Raw genomic sequence first — 18,869 nt, 5'->3', positions numbered from 1 at the left:
AACGTGACTAGAGTGGTTTAAGCTTAATGCGACGAGAATACTTTTTGTGTGCAAAAACATGAGCCGGCGTTCTGACGTTGACTATTTAAATGATGTTTTAAGTTCTTTTCTGGACCTTGAATGGTGGATAAAAAAACCTCTTGGATTTCATCAAAAAGGTCTTTATTTATGTTCCGAAGTTGAACGAAGGTCTTACGGGTGTGGAACGACATGAGGCTGAGTAATTAATGTCAGAAATTTCATTTTTGGGTTAACTAACCCTTTGGGTAGACCATGGTGCCTGCAATGCCAATCTCATGGGTTTGATTCCTTAGAAATGCAACTGTTAAAATGTATGAGTGCGATGTAAGTTGCTTTAAATGAGTGCATAAATGTAAAGCAACTGATTAGTTGAGTGTTTTCACCTCAAATGCACCGGTGTGTGTGTGTGTTTTGTTGGTAAATACATCTGTTTTAATATCACACTGTATGAAGTCTGTTGCTCGATATCATCCCTGCAGCTAACACAGCTGGTGTATGAATTAAACACGCTACACTAATGAAAAGTTTAAGGGGATTGATTTGTTAGTGTGTTACGCTGATGTTTATGTATGTAAACTACATCCTTCAACAAGTGGTCGCCATGTCATCAATCTCTTGTCCCTTTTATCTATTTCCATTGCTCCATCCGTCTTGATTTTTTCTAAAACATATGTCATGGTAGGGAAAAATAAACATTAACAATGAAAGTCTTTATATATGCACACACATGCTTGTTCACCAGTGCTTTAAATGCCACTTTAAGGGTGGAACAGGAAATGATGAGTTATGTTCTGTATTAAATGACAGGAAATGCTCCTATTCTTTCAGATTTGCAGATTGTGATTGTTGGGTGTAAGTGACATCATCGCGGAGACATTTATAGGTCGTGTCACTGTTCTGTTCTAGAATGTCCCATTCTAATCAGGGATGTTCTATAGGTGACTTTTCCCAGAACAATAATATCCATTTATCTCAATGACATCATAATTGCTAGTTTGTGTCCACACTGATGTTATCTGCTCAATTGAAGGTGTGGTACTTTTGTTTAGAAGGATCCACAGATCAAGGTTACAGGAAATCCTGGGTTTCTCACGGGCTTTACACAAGATTCTGATTTACCTACGCGCACCGTTTGTTTCCACCTCGGTGGTTGATAAATTTTCTTATCCTAATCGAATCAATTAATTCTAAACAAATAAAACGAGAGGGAAGTTCTGCAAAAACCCCACCGCTAACTCATGCCAAACCATATACTTTATCTGCAATCTAATACGCAAACCACGGCCGTTTTTAAGAAACAGACCACATTCTGCACTTCACTTCGGTGTATTTTTCTTGAGGGACGTTTACCTTTCAGAAATATATGTTTATAGACCAAAAGAAATCCCCCATACTGCTTTTGAGTGTCCTGTACCGTAGTGTTTTTCCCCTCGTTTCTTTAACAGGCAGGATGAAGCCGATCAGTTGGAGCCGCAGGAAGGGAGGGATGGCAGAGGAGGGATTGAGTTACCTTTAAAAGCTCAGGGTTTGAAGACTGCGGCCAACTAACTTTCACTCTCTCTGTGGGCAGGGGCAATTTTAAATGGCACGGCTCGGATGATCGTTATGGCCTCTCGTGCTTAGCGGATCCACGGGCGTGTGGTGGAGGCCTTAACCAGGTCCTCAGCTGTCATTTTAAAGCATGCAGATGCGTTTGCGCGTGTGCATGTGTGCAATGCCACAAAGTAAAATATTGTAAATGGCACAAGACGACATCTGGAAAGACTTAGCGCTCTCAGATCACCTGTGATTCAGAGTCAGGAGTAATATCTGTATAAAGCTGGAGATACCTATGTTTATATCATCGTGAAGAAATATGATTCTAGACAGTGTCTAGACCACTCTTGTCTATTTTTTATTTTAATACATCGATGATATTATTAACTTAACAACTTCCGTGAAAAGTTCTAGTATCTGAGGTTTTCTTGCATTCAAACATGTCACTCAACCATCTTACTTTAGAATTCACTTCTTGTCTTTGCTATAAATCATAGGAACAGAAGGAAAGATTAACTGTTAATGATTAGCGAAAATGTTTAATCTGTCAGATTTCTTCCTTCTATAAACCACATTGAAAAAAATCCATCCAAATCTGCCATCTCCCCTACTGAAATATGACTATTAAAGTCAACATGATATCAAAATTGAACCATTTTACTCTCATAATGCAAGTTCCTGGACTTGTTTGTCTTTATAATCTTTTTTTGAAATACGCTACCCTTCCAAAGTTTGGGGTCAGTAAGATTTTTTAAAGAAATTAATACTTTTATTCAGCAAGGATGCATTAAATTGATCAAAAGTGACAGTAAAGACATTTATGATTTTCCAAAAGATTTCTATTTCAAATAAATGCTGTTATTTTGAACTTTCTATTCATTAAAAAATCCTGGAAAAATGTATCAAGGTTTCCACAAAAATATTCAGCAGCACAAATGTTTTCAATGATTTCTGAAGGATCATGTGACACTAAAGACTGAAGTAATGGCTGCTGAAAATTCAGCTTTGACAACACAGGAATAAATTACATTTTAAACTTATATATATATATATATATATATATATATATATATATATATATATATATATATATATATTAGGGCTGTCAAAATAACGCATTAATGTCGATTAATTAATCTGAGAAAAAATAACGCGTTAAAAAAAATAACGCAGATTAATCCATTCCGTATTGAGCTTTGAACATGGAGCCGTTCTAGCCACCATTCGACTGTAAAATGAAGGAGGGAGATGACTGCTGCGCTGACGGACAGAACGAGCAGAGCTCCTCTCTCGTGCGCGCAAGAAAGTAAGCACCGTCTTTGCACTCTCTCTACCTCACACATAATATCTAAATCAACTGACACAATGCTAAAAGTTCGTAAGACCGAATCCATGTTTCACAAGGCGCATTCGCAGAATGCACCTGCAGCTGACATAAACCACACTTTTAGTAAACAAAAAGAAAATCCTATCCAGTGGTGAAGTGTTTTCTGTGTTGACAAATCTTTTGCGATATCCTAATAACAGTCGCGATTCGCACGCAACGCGTCAACGTCCGCTAATGTCCGATTCGTGACCTAATGACTCATTTGAACAGATTCATTTTAATGAATCATGACAACAACTGATCTGTCCACACGGTCTATAATGAATCATTTACTCGAACAACTCTGAAATGAGAACATAAGTGTGCTTACCCCATTTAGCAAGAGTGGTTAGTAAAATTAGCCTTAATAATCCACAAAATTTTCAGGTTATTTAAATGACAAAGTGTAGTAAATTAGGCCTACCTATAAAATCAGTTAGTTTAGACCAGAAGTGAGGTGAGGTGAGGTGAAGTGAGGTGAAACCAGTAAAATATTGTGGATTATTAAGGCTAATTTTACTAACCACTCTTGCTAAATGGGGTAAGCACACTTATGTTCTCATTTCAGAGTTGTTCGAGTAAATGATCGAGCAAATTATATTATTAGTTAATATAACTTCTAAATTCTACTTTTTAATACTTTTCAGGTTTAGCAAAAAAGCATCTTCTCTTACAAAGCTATAAAATCACTTTTTTTTTGTTTTTTTTTGTTTTTTGCAAAGAGGGCAAGAAAGAAATATTACAGTGAGAGTGACGGGTACTTTATTGTCAGTATCGGGCTCGCAGATCACACGGGTAGGGCACTTTTTACTGTTTGTGTGGATGACCATGTCTTTCACCACCATATATATATATATATATATATATATATATATATATATATACACACACACTGTATTTTAGATCAAATAAATGCAGCCTAATGTTAGTATGGTTTTACGTCAAAAATGGTCATAACTTAGAAATAAAAGGCTTTTTTCCTATCCATTCCTACGCATGAAAGTAGTGATCTCGTCATTGCAACTCAATTTCTGCACACTAACAATGCTTTCATCATAACTAACAGTGAAAATGCAATGTATCTAAGAGATTTGTTGAATAAAACGGGAGTTTTGTCAAAGTCCAGAACTGATAAACTTGCGCTGTTTGATTGACAGTTCCACTGCGTGCTGTTTGATTGACAGCTCTAGCGATTGTAAAGAAAGCGTTCTTTGATCACTTTCTATATATAATTTAATCACCATTTAAATAACAGATTATTTTCATCCTACTAAGAGAAACACTATGAAGTTGACCATTTAGTCACTCAGTAATTTACTGACAGACAAAGAACATCTGACTGTACATGAATCATTACATATCAGATCAGGCATTAGAATTAACACAGTTACTGACATGTTGTCGCATTACTGTCGAGTTCATATCGTAAAAGTCTGTTTGCAAAGACTGCACCGAAATTTGATTGATTTACCAAAGAATCCACAGTGAAATACAAATAAATAAAAGTCAACTGAGACATTCACATTTGTTGAATATCGCTCTTCTCTCCTCCTCATCTCACTAATGCTACCATTGCAACGATGAAGTAGGCATTGATTTCTTCTGCGGAGGTACTGTTTTACCTATCTATGATAAAAAGGCACATTCCATGATCAGTCGTTCGCTGGGCCTGGTGTCAATAAAAGCTTTTATTTCAAAAGCTCTGAAATTGCTTTCATATTCAGTGTAATTGCTCATCTAACACTGCATACATAACTTAATGTGGAATGTGAAGGATTTATCATATAATATGTAATTTCAACTTCCTCAATCAACATTTCCTTGTTCATGTTTCATGTTTAATATGCATGATGTTCCAATGAGCTTTTGTTGTAGGCGGGGCTAATATGAAAAAGATTGTCACACCTTGTTGGGGTACATTGTTATGGAGAATTTGTAAGTGAGTGTTTATTGCATATTTATCAATCATCATTTGTCAGAAAATCTGAAGAAAGATGAGTAGGACTGTAGCATGTTTTCAACTCTAGCCTTTATTTATTATCTTTTAATATCTACATATTACACTATTAGTGAAAATTATACTCTGCACTAGTGAAAAGAAGACTCGGAGATGCCCGTTAATGTGGCGTTGTGAACAGAATGACCGTGACTCTGAAAGCACCGTGTAGCGTAGAGCCCCACTGAGTGTTAGGAATGTGAGGAGACAGGAAGATGTGCAGGAGCGTCGGCCCAGCCCTCATTAGCACTCACCACTACCTGTCACAACACGTTAGCCACAGCATGCTAGCCACAGTATGTTAGCCCCGCCGTGACTTACGCACAGCAGGTTAGCTCCAAGCGTGTTAGCAACGGCACATTAGGTAGAGCATGTTAGCACTGTGTGTTAGCTTTTAGCTGCAGCCTCTCAGGTCCCAGTGCTTTAGTGATATCTGCGGTTAGCACACTCATATTTATACGCATTTGGCGAAAAGGTTTTGTCTCAAGAATTTTAAGTAAAAGCAGGTTTTATGTCAGAGCACACACCCTCATCGCTTTGGGAGCACCATGTTAACAAAAAATGTGCTACCACTGCATTATGGCTTCAAGTGTTTTCTGAAGCTGAAGAATTATTATTTTCAAACAGCTTTCCCAACTCCCCTCATCTCCTATTGGATGGACAAAACAGATAGTCCCGCCCCAAACTCATGCCATTGGTTGAGTCAGTGTTGCTGTGTGGGCAGGGGGAGCAATCAAACTCTGGTTCGGACCAGGCAATTGAACATTATTATCTCACATTATTTACACTTTTCGGGGAAACCATGAAATATATATACTTATATATATATATACGTATACAGCCGTGGCCAAAAGTATTGGCAGTTACATAATTTTTGTGTTTCGCAAAGGTTGCTGCTCAGTTGGATTGAAAAACATTCATGTAAACACCTTAATCGATCCCAACAGCAAAAAATTACCATGTAAACGCTTGAATCCGACTACTTTCTCAATCGTATTCAGAAGTGTCTGAGGCACATGCGCAGTGCAATGTTGACATGCATTATGCAGTGCACAAGTTCATGTGTTTAGTTGTAAAGATTTATGAATGTGTATGCCAACAGGGCAAAAATAACAATGAGCTCTGTTGGTGTCTCGTCCTTGGTTGTCTCCGCAAGTGTGATTGATATGACGTCACGCAGAGCGTGTGCACAAAAGTTTTAATCGGAATGTATATAAAACACATATAAACGGATATTTTAATCAGATTACAATGTTTATAGTACATGTAAACAGATCTGCAATCGGATTCAATTCATTCGGATTGACGAAAATTGGTGAAACTATTGTTTCAAGATTATGATGCAGAGTCACTGATTAACATTAACACTATAAATTGTTATAAATTCCTTTGTTTGAGGTTCACCATAAAGCCTACATGATAAAATGTTGGTAACGCGTATGTAACTGTCAGTAATTTATTTATTTGCCAAACAATGGCAATTTTCTTTAACCCTTAAATGCATACCTCGGGTCTTTAGTGACCCGGGACATCATTCACTACCCTCCTTCTCGTTAATTTTTCAAAGTTAGACATCAACCTTCTTGGTATTCCTCAATCAAATCATTATAAAGAATATAACAAGAGAAAAATCATAAAATTATGAAAGAATGCCTATTTTTGTATTCTTTTTTTGTAAAAATTGTATAGGGTCGCAAACGACCCGAGGTGTGTATGAGTGTATGTATATTTTTTCTAAACAACAATAATTGAATCTTAGATGACAGAATAAGTGCAATTCACCTTTATTCCACAAGGTGGCAATGTCTGATACACAATGCTGAAGTGACGACTCATTTAGACAGAAAACGAAATAATAAGAGAAACATGAAATGGCTCAGTGATTTACTGCAGAGCAAGTACTGAACGCAATCAAATATGACTGTAATTGTTACTGGATGATCTGGTGAAGCTGTTAGCGAGCAATCGAAATATTGATTTTGAAGATGTTGAAAATTATATAATTTTGAGAATACGTTTGAGATCACGAATGGGCTCATATTCGTGACTTCGAACATAAAACTAGCCCTATTATTTGCTGAATTTACTGAATTTGAAATGAGCTCTGACGAGGACAATGATGATGGCATAAAACATCTGCTCAAACGGAGCCCTTTCAAGCTCCAAAAGGTAACAAAATATGCTTTATTTTATCCTTCTGTAAGTGTTACTCAATTATCAGTGTAGTTTTATATTATCGCGACAGGTAGCGATCCATCCTTGTTAGATATAGATCCGGGTCAATAAAGACCCGAATATGTAAGAATGATTGGTGAAACAGTCATGCATTTAAGGGTTAAATCTGCCAGTTACAGAGGCTTCTGGGTATACGGATCTACAGCAGTTTTTGCGCCTTTGCTCTGTTGTTATGTATCATCATCAATGTCCCACATTCTCATTGGTTTGCTGGCCTATGGAGGATTTCATGGGACAGGATAAGCTGTGAGCGGATCACTCGCCCAAGAGGAAAAATGTGCTGCTGCTGCCAGATCTCAATCACTGAAATGCACATCATGTATTTTGAGACAAAACTAACTAGACTAAATCAAGTGAAAAAAGTCAGAACTGAAACTATTATCATAGTATTTCATTTTCTCCACAGGGAAATGTATCTTTAGTGAAAACTTATAAACTGTTGAAGACAGAACTACATTAAGCAGACTTACTGTAACTATCTGAGGCTGTTAATCGATAGTCTATGGATGTGAGTTTGTTAAAGTCATCAATTTGCAATGTATAATAGGCTAGTAACATTTATGATATTATAGGCCTACTTATTTTTAATTCTTAATAAAAAAGGACTTCTGGCATACATTTAAACTGCCACCTAGCGGAATTACAAAAATACAGCATATTTTGCAAATTACTCTTTCGCACGTCTCGCTGACTCGACTCAAACCCGACGCAACAGGTGCTCGTGAAGGCATCAACAGGCTAAATGTAGGCTACTTTCAATAAAAGGTCAAACAAGGAATACTTTCAGCTATGTTGCTATGCGTCATGAGAGTAAGCAACTAAGCAGCTATTACACTCTGTCCATCAAACGTATCTACGCCAGGTGCATTTTTGATATAACGCGCCACCCAGCATACACGTTTATAAAAGTCACCGCTTCGCCACTGGTATACAGTATTATATACTTGAAACCCAGAAGGGATGGTATTTAAGGACAGACAATATGAGGACTTCCCTCATCAGCCACGCGCTGGTTTTCCTCTCCGAGTAGAGCAAGAGGTCACAGGACACCAGACAACATCCTCCCTGTATTCAGCTCATAATTAACCTAAACATCTTCAGCATCCGCTGTTTTCACACCGAATCCTCTTCACTAGGGTCAATGGAAAAAAAATGGGGAAAAGGAAGCGTAAAAGTGTTGGGGCCTGCATAGTGAGTCCAAGGATCAGTCAGCTCTTCCCACTGGAGATTCCCCCCCTCCCTTGTATCCAAACAATCTGAAGCGGGCCTCAGGAGGAGCATGACAGGGTGTAACCGGCGGAGCAGTGAAGATGATTATCACCCCAGACACCTTCTTATCCAGACTGGATTAACTGTTATCACGGACACAAACCACTTTCCCCTGTGTTTGTTTAACAGCTCTAGTGCTCAAATATTTTTTTTTTTTTATGGCACTATGTATATTTACTCATATCTGCAGAGGTCGCATACATGGGCAGGTTGTGGTTTGAAAGTACGGGTTTTCAAAAACAAATAAAACGAAAGTAGGCCTACTTAAATTTTGAATAGTGCTGCAACTGTACTGGTACAGTACAATGTCTGAAACAGTATTATATTGGTTGTTGGCACTTGATAATTTGTCTTAGTGTTGAATATTTATCTTTTCTTTTACGTCCAGGTAGGCTACCTGTTATATATTTTTTGAAAAGAAAATAAATGAAAAAAAAAATAAAAAAAATACATCCAGATATTATTTTCTGATTCATAAGATGGAGAAGTTTGTGAAACTGTTTTCCTGTTTATTTCTGTAAAGCTGCTTTAAAGCAATCTATACTGAATGAAGCGCTTTTTATAAATAAACTTGATTTACAATCACTTTGCAGTTACTGCTCGAATTTTATATATATTTTTAAAGAATTTTAAACCTAAATTTAATGTCCAACAACAAATATTTTAGCAAGAAAAAATATTTTAGTCACAGTATTGTGCTCTCTTTATATTGGATGATGTCTGTTTGACAGCTCACACGGTGAAGTTATTGACTTTTGAAGTTTTGCTGTTAGGACATGCCTTTTTGCAAAAAGGAAATACTCACATTAACTTTTTACATCTTCATTTACATAACGATATAACTGTAAAATGTAAGTGGGGAAAACATGCACATGCATCTGTCAAAGCACCTGATTGGGCAAGCCATGGTACACGATATGCTTATGAGTTTGTGGCGCGCTTAAAGGTGCAGTATGTGATCCCCCCCCCCCCACACACACACACTGCTGATTGCTGAAATTGCTTACTGCACCTTTAATATAAAATATTGTGTTTTTAACACCTTGAGTTGTACAGTATTCCCATAGCTGCACAATCTGTGACCTCCACTATTTTTTTCCAGATGCATATTGTTTATAGAAAACCGCAAGCCTGTCTTAATTCACACCGTCACTGGCAGTGTGTACAGTGCACAGACCTGACTAATCGATAAAGGAATTTGTTGTCTAATATTTTCATTCTTAATAATTCTCAATTGTTTTGTTTAATTGTTAAAAAATGAAAAAAACACTAGATATAATTTTTTATATATTTTTACTAGTGGGTGCAGGACACCATAGTTAATTTTATGTAAGTGAGGATAGCAAAATAAAGTAAACTGTGACATATTATACCTAAAAATTTATCATACAGTGGACTATCGGTAAAAATGATTTAAAAAAAAAATTGGGACCAAAAAAATTTGATCTGACCATGTAATGCTTAAGTGTTATCTGACATAATTAAGATTATTTTTTCTGACACAAACACAAACTCTGAGATCTTGTCATATTTTATTACCATTTTTTTAACCTGTCGTGAATAAACTATAATAATGAATGAAAAGTTCAAGGTGTCTGAATAAATTTTGGTTTGACTGTATATTTTATGGTGAAAATTAATGTCATTTTAACTTAACTGTTGAACGCTATTGTCAGCTGTTAAAATGTAAGAATACATTAATTTTAATGTGCTTATAATTACATGCAAAGGATAAACAGTGGGATTTATGAGCGTGAGGTCTCAAAGTTGAAGCTGTAATACAGTTTGTTTGCCACTAGAGGCACCAAATAGAATAGGTTGTTTGCATATGACGTCATTGCTGTGGTGCTAAATGTGGCTGGAGGGCAGGAAGTGATTTTTCTATATAGGATAGTATTGCTATCACAAACTCAAAATTCCTATGTTTTGCATCATTCATGGTTGCTCAAATCGATCAAACCAAGAAACCACTAGGATCTTTTACCGTTTACGTAACTTATATCATTTTTTAACTTTAAAAGTTGTCGCCTTTAATAGCGTTTTGCGTCTGCTGATAGTGAAATTAATATGGATACCTGCTTTTTTGTTTTCGACTTAGTTAAATAGTCACATTCTTCATGGTATTGTTTGTAGGGAAGAGGAGCTATTTTATCCCAATTGCATGATCATTTGGTGTTTTCACTTAAGTTTTGTAGAATTCCGTTCACAATGTTGATCTGGTTACCAACTCAACCTGCTTCCCTTAGTGTTTTTACACATAGAATAGGTGAAAATTGTATTACACCGGCCAGTTTTTTCCCTGAACGATTATGTGAGTTCCTATTGCATTTCTTGATTCAGAATGAATAACCTTCAATGGTGACATTTTTCACAATCACGACAAAATCAAAAATACTGCCCAAAACTCACTAGCAGAAAGGCAGCGCGATATAAACAGACCAGACTAGAACTCAACACGGTGTGACGGCAGCTTTACATTCTCTATATCTACCTCCTCAATGGCAGGCAAATCTTTCAATTCAGTAGAAATTCGCTGCTCTTCATAACATAAGGATCACTTCCAACATATGTAGTGATTTTTTTGTTTTGTTTATAACTATATTTTGAAATAGTGTTCTAAACCGCTACAATACAGACTTCCTTACTTCCTGCCCTCCAGCTGAATTCAGAACCACGTGATTGCAAACAAGCTATTGCTCAAATAAATGGTTTGTCCATTTTCCATTCGTTTAGTCAGTACTTTATTAGGCCGATTGTACTAAATTAGTACATTTAACTGCTAAGTTCTCACAATGTGAAATATTTCTGTCTATTCTTGTTTAGGAGATGGAGAGGACTTTTCTCTTTTTGCCTCTGATGACCTGGAGGAACTTGGCGGAGTGTCTGATGCAGATCCAGTCCCACTGGCCACTGCTAATGACCTTCCTTCCCCTGGCCTATCAGGTGATGCGGCCTCCCCGATCGCCCCCTCCCCCTTCCACCCGTCGTTCCACACTTCAATGTACCTGGCCGGGGATGGGGTCGAATCGGTGCCCCCAGACTTTGAGGTCCGCGAGTCGGCCGTTACCAGAGGAAACCTGGGTGTCTGGAGCCGGAGGAGACTGGAGGTGGGAGAACGTCTCGGACCCTATGAGGGAACTTCAAGACACAGCCCAGAAAATGCCACCCAGGCATGGGAGGTAGGATCAAACAATGAATCTGAGATGTGTTCCTCTACAGTAGTCTGATAGCAGCCTTTTTCAGATAAGAAACCCCTCACACGGTTGGAGACAAAGCGTGCAGATAACATGGGCTCATGGGCCGCTGTTATGACTGAGGGTTTCGCTGTCATCAGTAGCGAGGTAGTGTGATTAACCCTGGCCCTCATGTTTTATGGTGAAGCACCTCTACTCGGCTCTGTGATCTTACACTAACCCCAGTTAGCAGTTGCCGTAATCCCATTAGTCACAATTACTAGACAGGCTTTTGGTCAATGTTATGCCAATTACATAATATAAATGTCCTTGAAAGTCTTTTTAATGCCACTTAAGTCTGAAAATATGTACAGAAGATTTCACATGCTTATTCGTCACTGCAAACCAGGGTTGTGTGCCATTCTGGACTGATTTGAGAATGGCTTTTAAATTGCAGCTCAGTTGCTGAATTTGGATTGAGGTAGAAAGCAGGAAAGAGAATTGCAAGTTGAATTTGAATGTAAGGAAGCAGAATTAAAATAAAGTGAAATTGTAAAACGTTGTCATTTTTAACTAGAAAAGTAAAGTTTGTGTAGTCTGACAGTTGTCTGCATGTATTGCTTTAGTCTGTTTTTTAGCGCTATGACCTTACCGACAGATTAGAGTGGTCAATTCTCCATATATGATGGGGTCAATGACGTGACGGGTCTTTTTTTTTTTTGTCCAAAGGCCTTAATAATAATAAAAAAACAAATATATGACATCCAAAGTTTGTAAGGTAGTACAACTTGATCTCTTTTATTGAATCCAAAGGTTTTAATTATATTTTGCAACATATAAAGGTATTTTAAAGATTTTGAAGTGTCAAAATGTCATTTGGTTTAACCATCCAAAGGCCAGTACAGCCATTTCATTTTGTGATTAAAATATCTTAAAATGTAATAAATGAATATATTTTTTATTCTGACATGCTTTTATAACATCATATATCAACATAGTGCAAAATCGTATTAAAATTATGTGTGGAAGTCATTGTTTGAGAAAGAATGTACGGAAAAATGAATTTCATTGATGCCATTCGGAGTAACCAATATAAAGGGACCATTTCGGATCAAGTCATGTGGTCAGTATCATGTGACAGGATGTGACATCATTCAGACACCTGCAAAGGACCACATGATCATGAAGCAAAGTAACAAACTCTTTTAACTATTTGAAAAATTCATGTTTTCACTTGTTCATACACGTCCCGAAACATCAGGTCATTTGGTATAACCGCTATAAAACATGGAAAATGTTATAATATTTAAAAAACTTAACTTAAATATAAAATGTTTGATTGTTATTTAGCTAGATATCAGCTAGATATCAGCCTGTTAGCATTGTTTGAAAATATCGTCATGGGGTATAACAAAAAGTGTCATTTGGTAAAACCGAAATGACTTTTTTGGTGACAAATTTTGTCCATCTCGTAATAAATGACAAAAGCAGTGTTAATTAATTATAAAAACCGCATAATCTTATTGTTAACACTTAATAAAACTTTAAAATTAATTATATCTCCTTTATATGTTTGACACTTTTGAAAAACCTTATTTGCCAATGACCCAGTGTCATCGTAGTGGGAGGAGTTAGACTTTCCAAACTCAATTAAAGCTCGAGGCTCATAAATCCTACTTTTTAGCCAGGTTAAAGACCGCCCCTCCTCGTGACTGCCCTGTCTGTCAGATATCAGTCAGTCTACTCTCCCAGTCGAAAACCAGGTCACAGGACAAGGCCAGAGGTCGAGTGTTGTCTTAGTCGGGGTCATTTTAGGCTAATTTGGCCTGGCTGGAGAGGTCGCAGGAGGAGTATCAGGCTAATTGAATGTTTAAATAGACTCGTCCTGCTCTGATAAAGAAACTCTTGAAGAAACGACCATTCAGTATTAAAGAAAAGGTTCATGATATCGACATTATCTGTAAAGCAGTGGCTGTAAACACACCTTAGTGTATTTTCAACCAATAGTTTGAGCAGAACTGCTTGTACACACTTTAGTGCCCTTTGAATTATATGTGTTCAGCTTTTATGATATGTTTATTTATGATTAATTCTGGTCTGCTCGGGTCGGATTTTGGTCCTGTTTGTATGGCGATGATTTAAACGTTAATAACCAGTTCCAGGCTGTTTTTTAGAGGCATTTTTGTCAGGACGTGGTATTATGGTTTAAGTTTGGTTGGCATATGTAATTATGGTTAACTTTGACTAAATGCTGTTGAAAGGTTTGAATTTGTTCTTGTGACTGTTCTTGTTGGAAAACAAAATGGTTAAACTTGCATTTTAATCTGACTTTTTTCACTTCGTAAGTTGTCTTTTCCCTCCTCAGCATGGCAGAAATCTTACATGTGCAAACATTAAGTTTTAATATGATTGAAAAGGCAGCTGTCTCCCAATGGTAGATTTACAGCCTCTTGAGCAAGCACTCGCTCTCTCTTTCTTGCTGTCTTTCTTTCTTGTTCGTTCACTATGGAAGGAAACGAAGGAGAAAAAAGGGTTTCATGAATTTTAATCTATCTGTAATTTATTGCATGCTTGAATAATATGTATTTAAGAAACTGAGAAGCCACAGAGAGAGAGATGGGGGACGGATGACAGCGTGGCGCGGCAGTGCTGTATCACTATGTTTAATTAGCTGGCTGACAGCGGCCCATAACTCTCTCCATTAAGTAAATAAGTTGTAAAGAATTTATGATGAAGTGGCGCATTATTCAGAGGGGATATTCAATGATGACATGGACACATTAAATATGGTAAATGGCATTAAGCGTATCTCCCTGCCTTTCCCTCTCGTTCTCCTCTGCACCCCCCTCCCTCCATCCCACCGAGTGAGAAGCCGTCAATATGCCAATATGCAAGAGACTGTAAAAATAAAATTGATTTGGTAAATGCGAGTTAAGATAGATCTGTTTGCTTTCATCATCAGTTTTGCCGTGTGGAAGAGTGATGTCACCGGCTGGGGTACGATAAAGACCGAACCCATCTGGAGGCTTTGATGAAGTGCGTGTGTGTGTGTGTGTGTGTGTGTGTGTGTGAGGGAACAGACGCTCAAAGCACAAGTGCTGTAATGTTTGTACGCATCTGTATGAGCCTGATTGTGTTTTTGTAATTGTGTACTAGTGTTTGATTGTTGGTTAGTGTTCTGATTTATGGAAAAAATCCAATTGAAATTTTTCTGATAAAATATAAGCAACCCAGACGCAGAGATGAGTTCTTGTGAACCAAGTTTACTGTGAGCTGCACGCTGAAAACGCTGTATTACCATGCCAGGTCAGTAGTTGGCGATGTCACTTTGTAAAGAAAGACTTTTTTACAGAGCACTCACGCCAAATGCGCATGTCTATAAACTAAACACTTAATAATACACATGTGCATGCCGTGACTGTTTCACAGATACACTTTTTTTGTTGTTTACACAGAGATGATAATGGTATCATTTTTAAAAACGTGCACTTTAAAACCCGTTTTCAAAAGTTTGTGTTTTCAGGCCCCCAAAATGCCATTGTTGTGTAGATGAATGGCTAAAACACGTAAAAAAAATAAGTTTTTAGTTGAAAACTGTATTGTGTAAACAGCCCCGTTGTTTGTGTGATGGTGTGCAGGTATTTATGTGATTTCGTACTGGTGTTTCAGTGATAGTACACATTTATATATTCAACTGTGTGCAAGCTTTTGTTTATGTGTTAGTGTGTAGGTTTTTGTGTGATTGTGTGCATGTATCTGTTTGGGTTGGATTTTGTCAGTCGTGGAAAGAGTACCTAAAACTTGTACTTAAAGGTGCCCTAGAATTAAAAATTGAATTTATCTTGGCATAGTTAAATCACAAGAGTTCAGTACATGGAAATGACATACAGTGAGTCTCAAACACCATTGTTTCCTCCTTCTTATATAAATCTCATTTGTTTAAAAGACCTCCGACCTCCTCAACATAACACCGACTGTTACATAACAGTCGGGATCATTAATATGTATGCCCCCAATATTTGCATATGCCAGCTCATGTTCAAGCATTAGACAAGGGCAGAATGTCTGATTTTGTGCACAGCTGAATCATCAGACTAGGTAAGCAAGCAAGGACAACAGCGAAAAATGGCAGATGGAGCAATAATAACTGACATGATCCATGATATCATGATATTTTTAGTGACATTTTAGTAATTGTCTTTCTAAATGTTTCGTTAGCATGTTGCTAATGTACTGTTAAATGTGGTTAAAGTTACTATAGTTTCTTACTGTATTCACGGAGACAAGACTGTCATTATTTTCATTTTTTAAACACTTGCAGTCTGTATAATTCATAAACACAACTTCATTCTTTATAAATCTCTCCAACAGTGTGTAATGTTAGCTTTAGCCACGGAACACCATCAAATTCATTCATAATCAAATTTAAACATCCAAATAAATACCATACTTACGCGATTAGACATGCTGCATGACGAACACTTTGTAAAGATCCATTTTGAGGGTTATATTAGCTGTGTAAACTTTGTTTATGCACTGTTAAAGGCAAGTGCGAGCTCCGGGGGCGGGGAGCGTGAGCATTTAAAGGGGCCGCAGCCTAAATTGGCTCATATTTAATGATGCCCCAAAATAGGCAGTTAAAAAAATTAATAAAAAAAAATTTCTGGGGTATTTTGAGCTGAAACTTCACAGACACATTCAGGGGACACCTTAGACTTATATTACATTCTACGGCACCTTTAAGTATAAGTATTGGTGTTTAAGAAATCATTTACTTGAGTACAAGTAAAAGTACTGAAAAATAATATGACTCAAGTAAGAGTAAATAAGTAGTTTACTGAAAAACTACTTCTTACTACGTTACAAAGTACTTTAGTATTATTTTTCTATTTTTACCCAAAATGAGGCGATGTTAGCAATATGGAGCGCTAAATGCTCTAATGTAATTTTTGTTTCATTCATACCAGAAACCGGAGGGCGCCCTTGCGCAAAAAGTCCACAAGTGGGATTCATAGAAGTATTAAACTAATGATGTTCCAGGAAATCCCTCATAGGGACATCAGATATTGCTACAGCTGAATAACATGCAGATAGAGACATCTTGACTGATGAAACACGAAGACAATAAACACACAATTACAATGATACAACTGTGTTTTATCTGTGTTCTTCAAACCATCTCAGGTATTTTCATAAAAATGATGTATGTATATCTATAATCCAATGCTAATTGACAGTCTGTATCACAGTATAGAATTGTATAAAATAATATATTTTCTGTCTCACTCTGTGTTAAGCAACATGGAACCACAGAAGCAAGTTATTTCAAACACGACAGGCATGCATATATATATATATATATATATATATATATATATATATATATATATATATATATAGTGATTTTGGAGCAAAACCTGATATTAATCTCATAAATTGACATGTTTGACGCTATTCTAAACAATCATACTAGCTATTCCTGCTGCCAAGAGTGATTGTTTTATTACTAATTTTGAAAAGTAAGTTCATGTAAGATAATTTGAATGTTTTTTCAAGAAGGGATCAAAGAAATGAGGGATTAAAACAGAATGAATAGAGAGGTGCCAGTAAAAAAAAAGTAAAGGAAGGTATGGGTTAAAATGTTAAATAAAATGCTCTCTTTTTTCATTCAACCAAAAATGTGCTGGGAACACACTGTTACTATAGTAACAAACTACACTTTTACGTGCATTTGATTGACAGGTAATTCATGCGCTCTTATTTCACTGCTGTTGCTAGTGTTGAGGTTATTTCAGCTTTGTACAAAGTTTGCTTCATACATTTAGTTTAAAGGTCCCGTTTTTTGTGGTTTTTTGAAGCTTTGATTGTGTTTATAGTGTGCAATATAACGTGTTCATGTTTCGCGTGTAAAAAAACACAGTATTTTTCACATAATTTACTTATCTGTATACCGCTGTTTCCACTGTCATAAAAACGGGCTGATGACTTCCTTGTTCTATGAAGTCCCTCCTTCAGAAATACGTAACGAGTTCTGATTGTGCCAGCGGTTCCTGTGTTGTGATTCGACAGCAGCTTAGCGCTCCTTGCCCGGAAAGGTCACGCCTCTTACCATAACGTGGAGATGCACGCGCTCAGTGTTATTGTAAACATGTCTTAAATTTTACCCTATCAATTTGAGCCGGAATCAGACCCGGTGATTGGACTGCGGGATGAAAATAACAGCGTTTCGACGACATGGCGACAAACACACTCTACAAACGCAACTCTTGTGTATTCCTGTGGGCGGAGGTTAGTCAAAAAACTGTTTTAGTGACGTCATTAAAGAAGGAAGTAGAGGGATGTAGTCCAAACTGGCCGTTCGATGTAGGCGACTTCTGTTAAATAAAATATCTCGCTTGGCATTGAACTTTGAGCTTTAAAATTTTACAGATTTTATTTATACTCTAACAACAACATTACACACTAACTAAAGTTTGAAACATGGGATCATGAAGAACGGGACCTTTAAATGCATTGTTAAAGAGGGCAAGTTAACATTCAACTTAACTGGGTTTAAGACACTTACATTGTTCTTTCTCAGTCCATGCAATAACTACATGAGTTTTCATATACTTCAACTGCTCAGCGCTATCAATGGTATGACCCATTTCAGGAGCTGCAAAAATTACAATTTAAAATCAGAATATGAGCATAAAATATTGAAACGTTAGCGATACGTTTTATTCATCTCAAGTAAAAGTAAAAGCAGCACAATTTAATTATACTCAAGAAAGTAGAAAAAATTGAATACGAAAGTATTTATAATTAGTTACTTTCCACCTCTGGATTTTGTGCAGGTGTTTGATTTGCACCAATGTGTTGTTGATTGTGCACTGGCTTTTGTTTGTGTGGTCAAATGCAGTTTTTTTGTGTGATTGTTTGCATGTATTTGTTTGGGTGATTTTGTGCAGGCATTTGTTTGATAATGCAGAGGTGTTTGTTTGTGTGATTGTGTGCATATATTTATGTGATTGATTTGTGTCCGTATGCAACTAAAAGTATGTGTGCGCATTTGAGTTTTGTGTGTCTAGGACAACTTTTTATGTTTGCACAGCTGTGTGTGACATTGTGGATGATATATGTGTGCCAAACTGATTTTTTTGTGCAAATTGTACATTTGGATTGTTTGTGTATGTGTGTGTGTGTGTATTAGAAGGCCCATAACTGACCATAAGGGAGGTTTGTCACTGAAGAGGTCAGAAGCTCTCTGAACCACCATCATAAATTCAAACCT

At 36.8% G+C, this 18,869-nt stretch overlaps 1 protein-coding gene across 15 annotated transcripts in view; it reads left to right on the top strand.

The window, feature by feature from the left end:
- mecom (MDS1 and EVI1 complex locus) overlaps positions 1 to 18,869 on the top strand; it is a 252,071-nt gene that overhangs the window by 104,015 nt on the left and 129,187 nt on the right. For all 15 annotated transcript variants that reach the window (XM_048161026.1, XM_048161025.1, XM_048161028.1 and 12 more), the window contains one exon: positions 11,247 to 11,602. In XM_048161026.1, coding sequence (XP_048016983.1) covers positions 11,423 to 11,602 — 180 coding nt within the window. In that variant the 5' untranslated portion in view covers positions 11,247 to 11,422. The remainder of the gene's footprint in view (positions 1 to 11,246; positions 11,603 to 18,869) is intronic.

This window comes from Megalobrama amblycephala, linkage group LG16 (genome assembly GCF_018812025.1).
Source record: "Megalobrama amblycephala isolate DHTTF-2021 linkage group LG16, ASM1881202v1, whole genome shotgun sequence".
In the NCBI taxonomy this organism is placed as follows: domain Eukaryota; kingdom Metazoa; phylum Chordata; class Actinopteri; order Cypriniformes; family Xenocyprididae; genus Megalobrama; species Megalobrama amblycephala.
Note: the sequence above shows the minus strand (reverse complement) of the source record. Positions and strands in the feature narration are given on the sequence as shown.